This window comes from Pangasianodon hypophthalmus, chromosome 23, assembly GCF_027358585.1.
Source record: "Pangasianodon hypophthalmus isolate fPanHyp1 chromosome 23, fPanHyp1.pri, whole genome shotgun sequence".
NCBI lineage: Eukaryota > Metazoa > Chordata > Actinopteri > Siluriformes > Pangasiidae > Pangasianodon > Pangasianodon hypophthalmus.
The window spans coordinates 13,215,026-13,233,180 of record NC_069732.1 but is presented as its reverse complement, the minus strand read 5'-3'; the positions used below and the strand labels follow the sequence as shown (position 1 = coordinate 13,233,180).

General features: G+C 39.0%; 1 protein-coding gene across 3 annotated transcripts in view; it reads left to right on the top strand.

Moving 5' to 3' along the window:
• Window positions 1–18,155, top strand: part of csmd3b (CUB and Sushi multiple domains 3b) — a 407,371-nt gene that overhangs the window by 372,618 nt on the left and 16,598 nt on the right. For all 3 annotated transcript variants that reach the window (XM_053228561.1, XM_053228560.1, XM_026929912.3), the window contains exons 57-61: window positions 3,313–3,495; window positions 7,398–7,574; window positions 9,347–9,526; window positions 13,016–13,189; window positions 16,478–16,651. In XM_053228561.1, the coding sequence (XP_053084536.1) occupies window positions 3,313–3,495; window positions 7,398–7,574; window positions 9,347–9,526; window positions 13,016–13,189; window positions 16,478–16,651 (888 nt within the window). The remainder of the gene's footprint in view (window positions 1–3,312; window positions 3,496–7,397; window positions 7,575–9,346; window positions 9,527–13,015; window positions 13,190–16,477; window positions 16,652–18,155) is intronic.

The following is an 18,155-nucleotide window of genomic DNA, read 5'->3' as shown; positions in this document are numbered from 1 at the left end:
GTTTGCAGTGACTTGTCAAAGTTTTCACCATATGAACAAGTGCCACACACACACACACACACACACACACAGTGGCATGTTTCTGTCATCTTTCAGTGCTTTGGGGATGATGTTGTAGAGATAACGCTGTGTTCTTCTCTCTCTGCAGTGCAGAAGTTGCACTTACTTAACACTTACTCTGGGAGCCAAAGAACAACACACACACACACACACACACACACACTTGTCTTAATGTTCTTTTGACATAATTATTAACACAGCAAATTAATGCTATGCCTACATCTTAAATAAACCCTAACCTTAACCGCAGTAACCAAAAGAAAATATTTTGACTCTTTCTTATATAAAAGCTGCAGTTTAAATGAAAAAAGTTAAAAGTTAAGTTTAGTTCATGCTGTTTATGATCAATTAATCAATAGATATTTGTCACGTTGTTTAGTTCCATATGTTGCCATAAAAATGTGTAATATGTAACTGCAAGAAATTAATTCATCAATGAATTCTAGTTATATTTTTGTACTATATTAAAAATTCATTGGAATATTATTGAGTTTCCCTATAGGTTGTAACATGTTATGCAGTGCCATGGAGTAAAACACAATGATAATGTAATCTGCAGCATATTTAGGATAAATGTGAGTTCTATTACAACATGCTGCTGCGCCATCAGGTCCTAAAAGAATGGAAAGGGGCAAAGACAGTTTTTAATACTTGGCCTGCACTAAAGAAGCATTTTGACAGCAGTTAGATCAACAACTTCTGCCTTGCACCTTTAGAGCAAGAAGTTTTAGAGCAAGAAGTTCAAATTCAGGGAGACTAATATTTGATCTTTTTTCTCTTCACTGCTTCAGTTTCACAGCATGATTTTTTTTTTAACTGGACAGCCTCAAATGAGCTGTCCATTTGCAGAAAATTCTGACTCATCCTTAACACCCACATATATATTCTGTTCTTGCTCCTATGCCCCCAACCAAATCGCCAACAAAGTTGGAAAAAGATGGTACTCTGCTTGAGATCTGCTGCATCTTCTTTTTTGGGTCTGTTTTCTCCGAGAATAGTGCCATTACCAGAAGTAGGTCGTAACGCGCTACATTTACTCTGTTACATTTACCTAAGTACCTTTTTAAATAAATTGTACTTGTAAAAAAAAGTGTTATTGAGGGGGTCCTTTTACACTTGAGTGAATTTGTTGGCACAAAAAAAACGTGCTTTTACCTCCTTTCACTCAGGGATGCTCTGCTTGTTTTGTTTACTAGAGTTTATTTGGGTTTCCTTTGCCTGTCACGCTGGCATTTCTGTGAAGTTGTGATGAGGGCACGCGTTACAAGACTCTGTTGTCTCACCACTCAAACGTTGTCATATTAAGGTCGAAGATGACTGAGACGGATGAACCGGTGATAATGTAGGTGCAGGGCATATTGTATTTTTTTTTCCTCCAGCCTGTCAACAATAAATAGCTATATAATGCGCTGCCTAGGACTTAAAAATGGACTTGGGAAAGCATGGTTTTACACAATTACTGAATTGTGTAAATTACTGAATTATTGCTGACAGGAAGTCTGCAGTAACTCTTTACAACTGTGGTGAGCAGAAAAGCATCTCAGAATGCACAACACTCTCAAATTTGAGGTGCATGGGCCACAACGGAAGACCACATCGGGTTCCACTCCTGTTGGCCATGAATAGGTTTCTGAGGCTACAGTGGGCACACATTCACTGAAACTGGCCAGTAAAGAAAGAAAAACATTGCCTGGTCTTTTTAAAATCTTCAACTGTCCACTTTCAGTAGATAAGTACATGAATGTTATTTTATTTGATGCTGTAAAGCACATTGGTCAGCTGCTGCTGTTGTAAATAGTGCTATATAAATAAATTAAACTTGAAACTTGAATGGGCAAAGGTACAGGTATTCCTATTAAAGTGGCCGTCCGTGAATTTAAATCATTTATATTGCCATTTATTTACAGTGAGCATTTTTCTAGAGCATCTTGTTTTGAAAACCAAATCTAATCCCATATAACAAGCAGTACTTGTGTCATATTTTTACTAGACACTTTCTTACTTTTCCTCTAGTAGTTCTTTATTTAGATTATTTTTATTGTCGGTAAACTTCATAATAAGGTCATTATTCTGTGTCGGAATGTATGAAAGTCTCTTGTGAACATCAGATCAATGAAATGTGCGGCTGTTCTTTAGAGCACTTGCAGAATTTCACATTACACTCTACCAAGGTTTTCCTCTGCCTCATTTAACCTCAGGTTCACAGCAGCATGCATATCCCATGCCAGGTCCCAGATGTTATAAGGCACACTTGCTACATGCAACATGCAGTAAATCAGGTAAAAAAAAACAGAAACAAGTATCTGTACAGGTGGCAGAGCAGCCAACTGTCTGATATATTAATCCCAAAAAAAGAACACCCTGTAGTCCTTTAATATCCACCATTTTAATCTGTCTCTTGGGTCTGTTGCTTCCAGGCCTGACTGCTGCATTAGATCAAGAAATGCCTTTTTTCATACCCTGTTCTTAAATAAATGATGATTTATTTATGGAATAAGTGGAAGTGGACTAGTCCCCTGGCATGGGCCATTTCTCATGTTGACTCACCTGATATTTGAGGGCAGTTTAGTACCAAGGTTGAGCTCAAAATACATGGTGTATTTACCTTTACACCCTTGTGCTACTGTGTTGCTGTGATTCTCCCTCCATGTCTAATGCTTATAGCAGTGTTTTTGTTATATCTCCGGGTCACTTATGACTTTACGTCCCTACATCCTGCATTTGTAGAACTGTAGAGTCCATGTTGTATTTCTTAGCGGGTGTAGATTTCTCCTATAGCTACGGCATGCTAGTTTGACTGTGAATATGTTGAGTTTTTGGCCGTGTATGTGTACAGAGTTCCATCCATGATGATGGATGAAGCTGCAGCTCGGGTGAGATGTAAAGCTGCAGGATACTGATTCACACAGTCACAGATATATGGAAGCCCCCAGAACTGATCAACACTATCAATTTCCTGAGGGTTGGATTGGAGCCTTGAGTGTGTGGGGGGGGAAAAGTGTGTGTCCTCTAAAATTGCATCCACAATTTTCCTATAGAGAACAAGATCACAGGCCAAGAGGACATCATGTACCTTCATTTATGAGTACATGATGTGTCATGGATTTTTTTTCTGTTTTTATTTTATAGTCCTGTCCTTTTCTTTTTCTCTACCTCTAAATACTCTATAGCTTTATCTCTCCTTCACTTCATACCAATTTCTGGGCTTATTTAAAGTCTTTCTTCCCTCCACGCTGCTTTTTTTCTGTGCAGGTGATTCGTCAGGGACGTGTGGAGATCCAGGTGTGCCCTCTCACGGGAGCAGGGAGGAGAGTGATTTTCGGATCCGCAGCAAGGTGCACTTCAGCTGTTCCACAGGCTACGTGCTCTTCGGCTCCTCCGAGAGGATGTGCTTACCCAATGGCACCTGGTCTGGAACTCAGCCTTCCTGCAAACGTAAGCAGATTACATCTCAAGTGTATGATTTGCAAGCTCCACTACTTTATTTGTCTTACTACTTTACTTGTCTTACTATATCTTCACAGTTTTTAAAGATGAACACAGTCCTCTGATACGCTTGAGGTTATTTTCATCTCTTTGATCTAACCCTGCCAGGGAAATGCAAAGGAAAGCAGAATTAATATTCTGTTTTATCTGTGATTCAAATGAGTTAATCTTATTTACAACCCCATCAGGCACATTTCTCTCACGCACATAATGTTACCAACAGTGCATATTATGTGAAATGTCAGCTTTGTTTTTGTTTCTGATCATGTCTATTTCCACCAAAAAAAATTCATCTTCATTCAGAAGTCGTCTTTACAATATGCAGCGTAAAAGTATGCATACACTTATAATGTTTGTGGTCTTCACACCACTACTTTCTGCTCGCCCCTAGCAAGCATTTCTATGATATTTCTAAGGGTTTCTTTAATGTTGTTAAGAAAATCAGTAGGAATGCCTCAATACCAAAACTGGTATCAGTATCAGTCTGATTCTATTTTCGTTACTCATAAAAAATTCTCCAACATCCAATTTCACAAAAGCCTAGTTTATATTGTCACGCTAATGAACAATCAACAGGAAATGAGAGCAATCTGGAGGTATTTCCACAATTAATCATGGTGCTGGGGCTTGAACCCCGGACCTTTTGTAACCAGGCCCGATCAGACAAGATCAGGCGCTCTCAGAGTGGTAGGGCCGTAAGCCATACCACTATATTTAGTTAAATATAGCCAGTTCATGTTAGCAAATTGCTACACTTACCTCAATGTACTTTTTCAAATTTGATGGAGTTCATGCCTTCTAGGGAGGCGCATCATTTTATATCTTCACTCACTCCAGCATATTGAAACATTTTACTGAGGTAGGGCCAAGGGCACTCGTCCTCAGGATCCACACTGCGGTCCAGTGGCTTGTCCATATTCAGTCGCACATGAATAGTTATAGCACTAACTATGTTGTGTAGAATGAGAAGGTCACGAACAGTGACAAATTGGCAGGATTCTTGATTTTTTTCTACATTGATGAACTTGATTGGATGCTAAACTGAAATGAATGAGTGCTAAACTGAGCCATTAAATGGATATATAATGTACAGTTATTGGCTGGATGAGAGAAGAGACCTTGGAGACTTGTAAAGAGAACTTTGAAGGTCTAAATAATTTTTTTTTTTGGAAATTCTTGGAAATGTAATTAAGTAAGAGTATTCAATTTTAATAATACTCAAGGAGAGTATAAACATGTCAAAATAATACTCAAGTGCAATAACGACATACTACTCAAGTATTGTACACTCCTGGTTACCAGAGGAAGCAAGGAGCTTTGTCTTATATTCTTTCTATTCGGGTTTGTTAGTCATTTTAATCCCCAGTTTAGCTCAGCCTGGTCAGATGTCACACAGTGTAGTGGCTGGATTCATTTCATTAAATTGAGCAAAAATTTGAAGCAAAAGTCATTCTTTACACAGAAGTCAAAGCTCCACTGAAATTAATGGCATGCTGCCTGGTGAACTTGCAAGTAGATATGTATCATAACAGGTGAAATGCCATCCAAACAATAGACACACATACAAACCTCATTGCTAGCTCCTCTGGTGCCCTGGACAGCTTTCTCAAGAGCTGTGTTGCAACTGTGGTGTCTTGTGAGGTCACGCTCCATGTCGTGTAGTGAGAGGCCACTTACCCTCAAGCACTGTACAATGAAAGAGGTCTAACAGCAAGAAACAGTTCTTGTTTGTGAAATAGAAGCACATTTCTGAAAGGCAACGACAGGATGCAAGAACAGTGTGTAATTGGGATGGAGGGGGGGTCGGTGGAGGTCGTGCTCAAATCTGATCCCCCACTGCAAAGTGACACACACTGAGGGGGACACAATGGTCAGTGTGTCATGGGGAGCCAAAGGCAATGCTTGTCATAAGTGCAGTGTGACAAGCTGCTATCAGGACTGACTGATCCATTCTGTGTCTTTTCATCAGTTTGGCTCAGCACTTAAATAGGTGTGCAGATTGTTAACTCCAAGGCCCATAGGGGGACAACATCTTAACAAGATGAGATAGAGCTCCCTCTGCTTCTCTCTCTGTATCCCTTTTTGTCTTTCCTGTGTGGCCCTGTCTACTCTGCTCAGCTCTGAGTTTGATCTAAAACACATGCACACAAGAGACAGCCTAGCCACAGGCTTTTGGATTTGCAGAAAGCCTGACTTGATCAGTAATGCCCTGTTGTTTTAATTTGGCTGGTAGGGCGTACATCCACTCAGAAGGGACCATGGTCCTGAAATCAAACATGCTATATAGCTCGAGGCCTGAATTTCATCACAAATCTCTCCAGAAACAAACACACTCTTATAGGCCCCGACTGCTTTTGCTTTCTCCGCTCCTGCCTGCACACATTTAGTCTTGCAACATTACCATCATGTCTGAATATTTTTGTGTTGTAATAACCTTCTGGCATCCAATACACCCTGTTGGTTTGTTCTGTCTGTGAGAACCAATCTATTAGATGACCTGGAGCTGGGAAAATGGCGTGAAAACAAAATTGCATAGAAGTTTTGCAAAATACAGGCTATGGAAAAGGAGAAAACATGATTTGGCACAAGCAGAGTTTACTACATTCAAGGACACTGGAAGTGGGAGTGCTGGGGGTGCACAGCACCCCAAACTTTCAGGATTTCTTTAATTGCGACTGCTAAAATAATAGCAAAAATATATAGATAGTGCATGTCACGTGTTCGCTGCTTAAAATTCCAGTGCCCTCCATGTAAAATGGCTTTCCACATCCCTGCTAGAATTATTTCAAATATATGCATCCACTTAATATTTGATTAATATTCCTTGAAATATTTCTCAGAAATCAGATGTCTGCTATTTCCCAGATTCCCACATCTTGCTTACAAGGCTGTCTCACTTAGAACCCATCAGAATGCCATCTAAGTTTGATATCATACTGAAATTTATGTTTTGGGCTGTTAGTGCACCCAAAAAAACTATAGAAAATCATTAGCGACCAAGATTAAATACATAAATACAGTATGACAATAGTAATTAAGTAATAGTATCATCTCTGTAAAGTCTAAAAAGATCTTTTTTCCACACAGAGGACATCAGAGGAGAGATCATCTTAAGGAGACTGTTTTATGGATAAAATTATTAACTACACTTACATAAAGTAAGCTGTAAGCGTAGCAGATGAACGCTTTGTCAGCTTATAAAATAGCCTACATCTCATGCACACATTGTGATTTTATGATCACGATTTACTATCTCTGCATTACTGTTTGCATTAAGTAGTGCACACAATTAATTGTCAGTACATGATGGGAAAAAAAATCAGTGTAAAATAATTGGATGTGCTGGATCAAGTGCTATTTTATAAACTGATGAATAATGAAAGCCATAATGTGGAAGCCACACTGTTAAATTAAACCAAATTTTGTGGTGATTAATGTGATACTGTGTTGCAATATATATTGGCAATATACTAGATCTGATGTTTATTTCAGTGCTTGCTATCTTCTCATTCATATATCATTACCTATTAGTTTTTTTTTATTTTTCAAATTTAAATTGTCTCTTGCTTTTTTGTTACATTATATCACATTTGACAGCAGAAAAATGCTACTTCCTAGCTCAGTCCACATTTTCTATCCCTGATTTTTTTTTTTTCTTTTCAGGCTTAAATGAGTAAGTGTGATACACTGTATATTGAGGCTGTAATGTTTTACCAGTTGACAAGTGTTGATTTAGTCTCTGGAAATGTAAAATGAGTGAAACCCAAGTCATCCGAACACCTTCACTGTTTTGTTTTGTTTTTTCTGTGGTCCCTGACCTCTCTGAATGACTTTTTTTCTTTATGTAACAGCGGTGCAGTGTGGCAACCCTGGAACTCCCAGTAATGGCCGAGTGTACAGGCTGGATGGCACTACCTTCTCTCACTCAGTTATCTACTCATGCATGGAGGGCTACCTGCTAAGTGGCTCCAGCGCTCGCCAGTGCCAGGCCAATGGCACGTGGTCTGGCACGGCGCCCAACTGCACCAGTGAGTGAGAACTTCAGGCTAAGAAATGTTCGCCATGTTGCTGAGAAGCTTTCTCTGACTGTACTTTTCTATGAAGAGTATAAGGCAGAGTTTCTGCTGATTTAATGATGAAATTTTATTCGTAGTTCATAACCCTGAAATATGACAGGTGAGTCTTTATTGACCTATCTGAACAGAACTTCACTCTTTTGCAGTCTCCTGTCACATCTTGATTGATAGATAAAAGGTGTCCTGTAATCCTGATGCCTTTGAGGGTTCAAGACTTCGGCTTCATAAAATTTAAATATGGACTCCATCAAAGGAGTAATTGGAGTTCCTGTGATTCGAGAGATGGAGAGAAATTGAATTAAAGTGATTCATGGATGTAGGCCTAGGTCAGAGTGATAAAGTATAATGGTAGGTAAGGTTGGCTCAGGTTAGGTGAGTTCGTAATATAGAGACAAACGATGAGGAAAGGGGTTCAAGGTTCATGTGTTCAGAAACACTCAAATAATAGGATTAATTGCTTCCATCTTCCATAGTGCTGCTGAGGATCACAATACTATCCATTGTCTTATGATTCCCCTTTTAAAGGCCAGAAGACAGGTTGATTAAATTGATGCCTTGAGGTTTTTCTAAAGTTCATCCAAGTTGAATTTCCCTAAAACTTAGATGAAATATCAGTCATGTGAAGTCTTCATAAAGAATTTTTGCCAGTTAAAAATCACAGAAGCAAATGTATTAGTCATTGCAGGAGTTGTCTTTGTGATGAATGGGAGAAATAATGAAAAGCAGGCGTTGAAGTCCATCCAGCTTTGAGAAGGAACTTTCCTGATCATAAAGCTAGCATCATCACTCCTGATTGCATCCCTAAACCACTGAAGCTTCAACTCTCTACATTGCTACTGGATAAAGTGGTGGCACCCCAAAGCAGTTCTGATTGATGCTGTTCTACACATTTACCCAGCAGGCCCAGGGCCATGATGAATGGCTTTGTCTAAAGGAGGAGTCACATTAGCATTTTGTGTTGGCAATTTCTTATGATCGGATGACATGTTTATGACTAACTCTACTGATGGATCTTAAACCATAATTTTATAGTGTTTTTTAAAGGACACAAAATGTATGGATCTTAGTGCTGTGGAATAAGTAAAGGCCCTCCATAAATCAATAGTTAAATTTAAGATGTTGTGTCGACAGAATGAGATTTTGTCAGCCATGGAAAAGTATCAAAATCATTTCCTTCCAGGGCCTCCAGGGGTGCCGCACTGTTTCTCATGTTACTCTAGTTACCCCACCTTTCTTCTGATTATTTTTCTATTGGAGGCAAAGGTAATTGTAGAAGATCTGCAGAATTGATTCTAAGTTAAACCTCAGGGATATGCATGAGAAAGTGCCTGCTCACTGATATTGATTTCTTCACATAATAGTGAAATCTATCATTTTGAAAAAAAAAAAGAGTCAGGATTCCCGGTGATATCTCTGTTGCAGCATAAATGGGTTGTTTAAGATGATTTGTGAATGTGGCTCCTCTAGCTTTGTTTCCATAGTTTGAGTCATGTTGCTTGCTGGGCCACCGAAATTGCCAAGAAATGGTTCTTATTACATCCCAGACCCTGTTTGAATAGAAACAGCCCTGATCTTGCAGTCTGTAATAAATTGCTATGAGTCTCAAGCAGATTCAAAGGCTTATCTTGGGCTCTCACATTTAGTTTCTTAAACAACTTTAAAATCAATGTTGATTTTTGTGATCTTAATAGTTTGGCCTACTGACCGAGTCTTTACTGTGGCAGTGATTAATTGTGGTGAACCTGGAGTGCCAGCCAATGGGGTGAGGTATGGCGAGGACTTCACCATTGGACAAAATGTTACCTTTGCGTGCCAGCCTGGGTACACCATGGAAACAGAGGGCTTTTCTACTATCACCTGCACTGGGAATGGTACCTGGAGTGCCCCAGTGCCCTTCTGCAAAGGTAACAGCTTAATGAAACTGCTGAGAAAATATTTTTCAGAGTATCTTTTGTCCACATACCTGCAAAAAAGTGTGTCTCAGTCTCTGATAACACTGTTAGCTAACCCACTTTTTTGCCTATTTAAGTAGAGCAAAGCAGCTTTTTTATGTTTGGGAAATGGAGCTCTTGCACATCTTAGCGCACTGCACCTCAGGCTCTGCACATCTGGACACCACTGCCCTGAGCACTAGCAGCTGCTCCTCCTAGAGTGCATATCCATAGTGCTCTGTTGGTTGTGCTCTGATAGACGTGTTAAACTGTGGTGTTTAAAAAGAAACCACTTCCAAAAATTATCACTTTACTGTATAAAAGCAAACATGAAACATGTATGTTCTGGAAAAATGCAAACATTGAAATTTCACAGCACATTAATGCTGAAATAGAACAGGAACGCTAGGAACATAAATGTATATTTGCTACCCCAGTCCATGTTGTTCCATTCCTTGAGAATATTAGTAACACAGCCAGTCTATCCATTGCAGTCCACTCACATTTGTTGTGATTAATTTCAGAACAGACAAAATGAATCCTGTCATTTACGGCATCAGGAACCAAAATTGAATTGAATGGGTCCATTCAATTTACCTCCGCCAGTGATATAAAATTCCATGTGCAATTGGTCATTGATTTCTTAGAGCGTGCAAAAGACTGTGGCCTTGAATACCATTATGCTAAACTTGTTATGGTATGCAAATGTCTCAGTTATTTGAGAAAGCAGAGGCTGCATCTTTCCTCTTAAATGATAAACATTATGGAGTCTGATCATTCTCTGCACATTTTACAACATTGCATTGTGTAGCAAATAAATATAGCAGGAATTGAACTGATCTAAATATATAATTGATTCTTTTGGAACCATTGAAAGCAGGGCACCATTGAACTCTTTTTGAAGCTGGGCTTTTCCCATTAAACCAAACAGTGCATTAATATATAATATATACAGTATCTCGCATTTCAAGGTGACACAAATTAACATATTTGGGATTAATTGCACTGTAGGATAACACTGTTAACCAGCATCAAACAATATAATGACTGCTGATCTCTGCTTTCATTGTTTCCTTATGGTGAGGATCCATAAAAATAGACTCATTTATCCAAATCCATTCCTTTATTGATCCCAAAATATTTTTTTTGCATGGAAATCCATTTAAATCATTGGATGTCATGACTTTTCTAGCTTTTACTGTTACATGATTGGGCAGCCAGCATCTAGTATTGCACTGCTGGCATCTTTTAAACAAGACATACAGTGTTTATCTCCAGAATGGCTACAAATGAAAGGTTCTCCTCCTGTCTGTCTTGATTGTCAGTTCTCTTACAATCCCCACTTAACTACTTCATTAGTTCATATACTCAGAATGTAGAAGTTTTATATAAATCCCAATTTCCAAGTGTCCCAGAGTCCAAATGGCAAATACGATCACACAGTTAAAAACATATACATTTACAAACATGTGTATTCACAGTTACAAACTTGTAAATTCTCTACTAAACTTCAATGAGAAAAGATCAGAGAATTTAGTTTACATTTCACACTGTGTTCATCCAGCCTCCTGTGGTGTTACTGAGTGTAAACTGTTGTACAGAAGTATGTACTGGAATAAGGTCTCTAAAATAGACTTGACTTATGATTGGTGCTCTGAGGTCCAGGCTTCATTGATTCACATGCTCTGGTCCTGTCCATCCCTGACTTTTGGGAGGTATTTTGTTATTTATCACTATGTCAGGTCCAGTTTCCCTGTGAATAGTACCACTTACTGTATCAGTCCGTAAAAAGTCTGAACCTATAGCCTTTGTACCAATCATGGTGAGACTTCCACTCACTTTCGATAAAACATTTTCAAAGATTCATCAAATTTTGTGTGAATTAAACACACTCTAAAGTATTTTAATTGTTACAATGGCTGATTTTAGATCACAACATCACAAAATAATATTCTTACAATACAATAGTATTCTGTCTAGACAGCCATCCCCATCCCTCCTTCTTCTTCTTTTTTTGTTGCTTGCTCTGTCAGTCATTTTAAATGAATGTTAATTCATTAGTGTATTAATATGCAAATGCACAGCTTTTCTATATACCGTATTATTCTTGATTATTCTCTCGTGATCAATGCATGCAATTCGATATATCAGTTACTGCATTTAAAATAGAATGAAAAACCATTGGAAAAACAAACAGAGCATAAAATATTCCAGGAGAAAGGGCTCCCACTTGGAAAAAGTAAGTCATATGTGGATCTGTATATTGTGTTATTTAAAAGAAGAGGACTGTGAAGATGATTTGTGACTACGTGGTTGTTTCTTATTGTGTGTCTGAATGTTGTGTGTAGATAGAAGGAGATGACACCATCAAGTGCTGTATCTCAAGGACTCTCTTATATTCTGTATACCTCTCATTCAGCATTTCACTATATATGTTTCTCTCCCTCTATTTGTACAAGTAAGACTGTGAGACAACATGCATTAAGTATACATTAGCTTAGACACTGGTCAAGTTCCAGTGGACGCACATCAGACCATATCCAACACTAGTTTAGAATATTAATACGGTCATTTAGGAGTTATTACACATTCATAGACTCAGTATGTCAGCCATATATATTTGTTCATTGTTCTTTGAATTTATAATGGAGATAGAGCCTCTCTTCTTAACAATTAATTTGCTGTATAGGAATCAGGCTGTGGCACTACCTCAAAATACTGCAGGCTTTATCCCAAATCCGTCAAACAGACCTGTGCCTCACCTCCAATCACTACTTTCCTCCCAGCCCAGCACCCGTAGGTGTCAGTAATAAGGCTTGATCCCACATAGGATGCTCACTGTATCAGTAAGCCCACCTTATTCTTGATTCTGTTGCTTTATGGTGCTGGTTTTATCAGGCAGCATGTCTGCTTGTTCCGCAGAATGTGAATGAAATACAGGTCTGTGTGTGCGTTTATGTAGGATGGCATCATGTTGTCTGAGGGGACATGAGTCATCTTGGGCATGAACTTCCTGCTTTGCGCTCATGTTTGTTTAGGAAGCGCTAGGATGCAGTGCGTAGAGACTGATAACTGTGTGAGAGACGGCTTAATGTGCCGCTCTGTGTAGGTAGATGAAAACACTGTTCCTTAAACTAATTTCCATAGAAATTACTAGGTGTTAATTCATTAACATGCAGGACTACAAATATTGAGACACATATTGCTAGTGTTATACAGTATGTTTTTATTTAGAACAAATCAAGCATTCATTTTTTTCCAAAACTGTTACTGAATAAGAATTATTGCACTTTCCTCAGTAGAAATGTAAGCTTCTTCTCAACCCACACATCCTGAGATTAAAAGCATTTTGCCCTTTTGGTTGTGAACAAGACCTTCTTTGCTTTACATTGCATGCTTTGATCTCATCCTCCTCTCTCTCTCTCTCTCTCTCTCTCTCTCTCTCTCTCTCTCTCTCTCTAGCCGTGACGTGCACTGCCCCACCCCTCATCTCTAACGGACTGTTGGAGGGCAGTGACTTTGAGTGGGGCACAAGTGTGAGCTACAGCTGCTCTCCAGGTTATGAGCTTTCCTTCCCCGCCATCCTCACCTGTGTGGGAAATGGCACCTGGAGTGGTGAGGTGCCCCAGTGCCTGCGTGAGTACTGACACATTAGAGACACATTACAGCACTGTTATAGTGGCATTACAGCAACAATACAGCCACTGTCACAATCACATTAGGGTTACGTTACAGCTCTGTTACAGAGGCATTACAGCGAAAACACAGCCACTGTTACAATCACATTAGGGTTACGTTACAGCTCTGTTACAGAGGCATTACAGCGAAAACACAGCCACTGTTACAATCACATTAGGGTTACGTTACAGATCTGTTACAGAGGCATTACAGCGAAAACACAGCCACTGTTACAATCACATAAGGGTTATGTTACAGCTCTGTTACAGAGGCATTACAGCGAAAACACAGCCACTTTTACAATCACATTAGGGTTACGTTACAGCTCTGTTACAGAGGCATTACAGCGAAAACACAGGCACTGTTACAATCACATAAGGGTTACGTTACAGCTCTGTTACAGAGGCATTACAGCGAAAACACAGCCACTGTTACAATCACATAAGGGTTACGTTACAGCTCTGTTACAGAGGCATTACAGCGAAAACACAGCCACTGTTACAATCACATTAGGGTTACGTTACAGCTCTGTTACAGAGGCATTACAGCGAAAACACAGCCACTTTTACAATCACATAAGGGTTACGTTACAGCTCTGTTACAGAGGCATTACAGCGAAAACACAGCCACTGTTACAATCACATAGGGGTTACGTTACAGCTCTGTTACAGAGGCATTACAGTGAAAACAGAGCCACTGTTGCAATCACATAAGGGTTACGTTACAGCTCTGTTACAGTGGCATTACAGCGAAAACACAGCCACTGCTGCGATCACAGTAGGGTCATGTTACAGCTCTGTTACAATGGCATTACGGCAACAGTACAGCCATTATTAACCCTTACACATAAGAGTTACGTTACACCCCTGTTACAGTGGCATTACGGTGACAATACAGACACTGTTACAATTTCATTAGTTATGTTACAACTCTGTTACAGTGTTGTTACAGTGACACAGCTACTGTTACAATCACATTAGGGTTACATTATAGCCACTTTACAGCTGCAGTCCAGCTTGTTATTGCTCTACCACACACAGGTCTCCAACCACTGACCCCAACATTACTGTACATCACAACAGATCTTGTTCAACAGCCATCTAAGAGGAAAGCCTCCAGAGGCCAGCTTGCCATATCACTCCTATTAGTTTGGTAGATGGCAGATTGGGGTGACAAATAAGGCAAGGAGCTGACTGTGAAGGGTTATGAATGTCCCTGCAAGCCTTGGGGAGGATAACAAGTGTCAGCATAAGAAATTGGAAAAAATTTAAAAGAGACATGTTTGTGGATGAGGAGACAGTAAAATGGGAAAAGTTTTGGGCGCAAGCTCCATGACAGTCCTGCAGATTTAGTTGCTACCCATTCCATTTAAAGTGTCATGACATGTGACATTGTGGCAAAACAGTACAATCTTCACATTCAACTTTTTGCATATGATGATAAATATAGATTTAGTTGCATAGTTAAAGGAAAACTTTTCGACTTAATGTTTATCTATCACATAGCATACTGTATATTCTACAGTATAAGTTCTACAGACAATCATTTTAACATGATTCCCTATACAAAAGAACAGAAGTCAAACTAAGTTTGATTTCACTTCAAACTCACATAATGGAAATCTAGGGGCAGTTGTTGAGGCAGTAGTGTTTATATGAATGTGTGTTACTTTCATCAATAATATTAGTAATTTAAGCTATAAATGTGTACAATTTGTCCTTTTAAAAATAAAGCTCATTTTTCTGAGGAGAGAATTTGTGATTATTACTGACTAATTTACAGGGTGTCCCAAAAGTCTCCATACATAGGGGAAATGAACACTTTTAAGCAAAATGTAACTTTATTTACAAAACATCTCTCCCATCTTTGGCTCCCAGTTTGGCAACAGGGTCGTGTGTGATGTGCTTGCCATGTTTCCATGTTAACCTTGTGACAGCTTCCTGATCCAGCCATGAGTATGATTTCAATACGTTCTTCTTTTGTCAAAGGCGTTCTTAAAGGCTATATGAAAAAAATGTATAATATAAACCATCCGCATCAGCTCATGCAACATCAGGGAGTGGTCCTAGTCGAGAGCTATCAGCCCACTTGCACATGCATGAGCTCCCATGATTGGATAGTGTTACTGTGATTGATAGGGGAGTATGCCACCCCTCCCACCCGGAGAGCACAGGCAATTTTGGACTCAGATAATCTTGGACTCCTGGGCTATGGCATCATAAAGCTTCGAACTTGCAATCTCCAGACAATAGGGTGAACGATTTTCTGTTGCATCACTTGGGAGCCACTGGTCAAATGATTTGTGGGATCAGGCAGGACTGGTCAGAAAACCTTTGGATTTTAACTTGTTTTAAATGTTTTGAGTCAGGAGGTTTTCTGACCTTTTCTTGTTATTCAGATGTGGTGGATAGAGATTAGGTTGAAAAGCACAGGAGTATTCCATTAATTCAATTATTTGATGTCTAAGACATTTTGGTAAGACATCTCAGCATTAGCTTGAGCAGACACTTAAGACATCTCATGCTGTTCTAAGCCTGGTATAACAGCACAGAGAGGGAAGGGGTCAGTGCAAGAAAACTGGGCTATTAAGCAAACATAATTAAAGCCATCCTATGTCTTGCTCTTGTGGTGCTCAAGCCTGCCATTGTTCAAATGACCGGAGCTGGGTGCACAACTGTGCCTTTGTAGTCACTCTATCCACTGATTTTCTGTACTCTCTCTTTCTTTTTCCTCGTATTTTATATCTTGACAGCACATCTATAATTTATTAAGAAAAGTCACGTATGTAGTGGTGGATCCTAGCACTCCATACTGCACATTCATTATGAATCAGCCTGCTGGTGACTTAACCTCCACCCTTATTGTTTTTTTTACCCCAAGTGTTGCTTGCTGGACAATGACTGGGTCACAGGGAATGTTCACCCTGAGATACTTCAGGCCCATGATACTTCAGGCCCCATATCTGAACCTGAAAAGATAGAAACGGAGTGTCACCTAGTTATCTTATGGGCAAAGAAGCAACACTCTGCATTATAATGAAAGCCTGTGCCATTATTTTCGTCTTTTATGCTGCTGATCGCATCCCTTTTAACGGCCAAATCCAACAGAAGCAAATCCAATATGGTTTCCAAGTACCAAGCACCAACTTGGCTCTTGTAGTGTGTACCAATGCTTTAGTGAAATTTTCTTGGTAGTTTGAGATTTCTCTCTCTTAAGCTCCAATATGTTTCAATCTTCTCATTACAGCAAAGTTTTGTGGGGATCCAGGAATCCCAGCCCATGGCTTTAGAGAAGGCCGTAGCTTCATCTACCAGTCAGAGGTGTCATTCAGCTGCAGCGCCCCCTATATCCCAGTGGGCAGCACAACACGTATCTGCCAGGCTGATGGTACCTGGAGTGGTTTCCAGCCTCGCTGCATAGGTACTTTCTCTCTCACACACACACACACACACACACACACACACACACACACACACGCACTGATGTAACCTGAATGCACATCTTCCTTATTCCAATTAACGCTTTATAGTCTACAGATTGTTAAGATAACGAACAGTCTTCAAGAATGATGGAATGAAACTAGTGGAATGCACCTTCAGTTTATGTGATGTATCCTATTGCGCTAGTTATATTAGCAACATTTAATTACTTATTCAGCAAAACAACAATCGTTCATCAGTGTCTATTGAAAGTGACACAGGTCGTCCGTGTTAAATATGCTTTTGGAGGATACCTGCATGCCTTATTATAAATGAAGGCAGACACATTAATCAGATATTTTTCATATCCAAAGCAAGTTAAATCAAGCTGATCTAATGAGAAATATCAGTGATATGCAAGATGTTGTTGTGGTTGGATTTGGTTTGTATTACACTTTGTGTGAAATAGTAATAATATATCAAGGCTTAATATCTCTTTACCATACTTATGATTGCTCTTTCAAACATATAATGTGAACATTACATTCAGTGGGGTCCAAAAGTCTGAAAGCACTAGTGAAAATGCTCCTATTTTGCATTATTTTCTAATTTAATACAACACTTTTAATTACAAATTATGTTATTGACAACAATGTAAGTGCGAAATAGAATCCTTGAAATATTTACATGAATTTCAGAGTTTCTTAGTATTTGGTACATCCCCTTTTTGCTTTAATGACAGTGTGCACTCGAGTTTGTCTAAAACCTTATGATCCATTTTAGATCAAATCCATCTGCGTGTCATCTGAACACATTAGGCATGAGGAACATCTGACCTTTTGTACAAAGCAGTTAACATGGTCAATATCACACATTAATACAGAGACCTAGAAATAGTGCAGAATTTTGTATATTAAATATTCAAGATATTGAACATTTACCTTCTTTGTTTTAAATATACCAAACTTCTTAAAGCTTCTGTTTATTTTAAAAGGAAAAAAAAAAATCCCAGATTTTCAATGTGGTCTCGGGCATTTGTATGGTACCACTGGGTGCGGGGGGTGTGTGTGTGTGTGTGTGTGTGTGTGTGTGTGTGTGTGTGTGGGTGGGTGTGTGTGTGGGTGTGTCTATGATGAACATGTAACTTTTGTGCAACCCACAGTATTTGTTAAGTAGTATTATCAGTATTTATTTAGATGGATTTGTTAATAATATCTCTATAATAAGTCATTGTCAGAAAAGATTATTATTATTATTAACTTTATTATAACTTATGCATCAAAATGTAGTCCAACCTTTTCCAAAATCTAAACACCATCTATTAAAAATTCATAAGGACTATCATTTATATCGCATATACTATACTGGACTGCAATTCAAAGTCTCAGACTGTTGTTAGGAGAGATGCTGCTGTATTTTAAAGGACAAATCCATCCTGAATGGTGTAAATATAATATTGATCTTTATTATTCACATGTGATCTTCACTGGTGTCCAAGAATTATT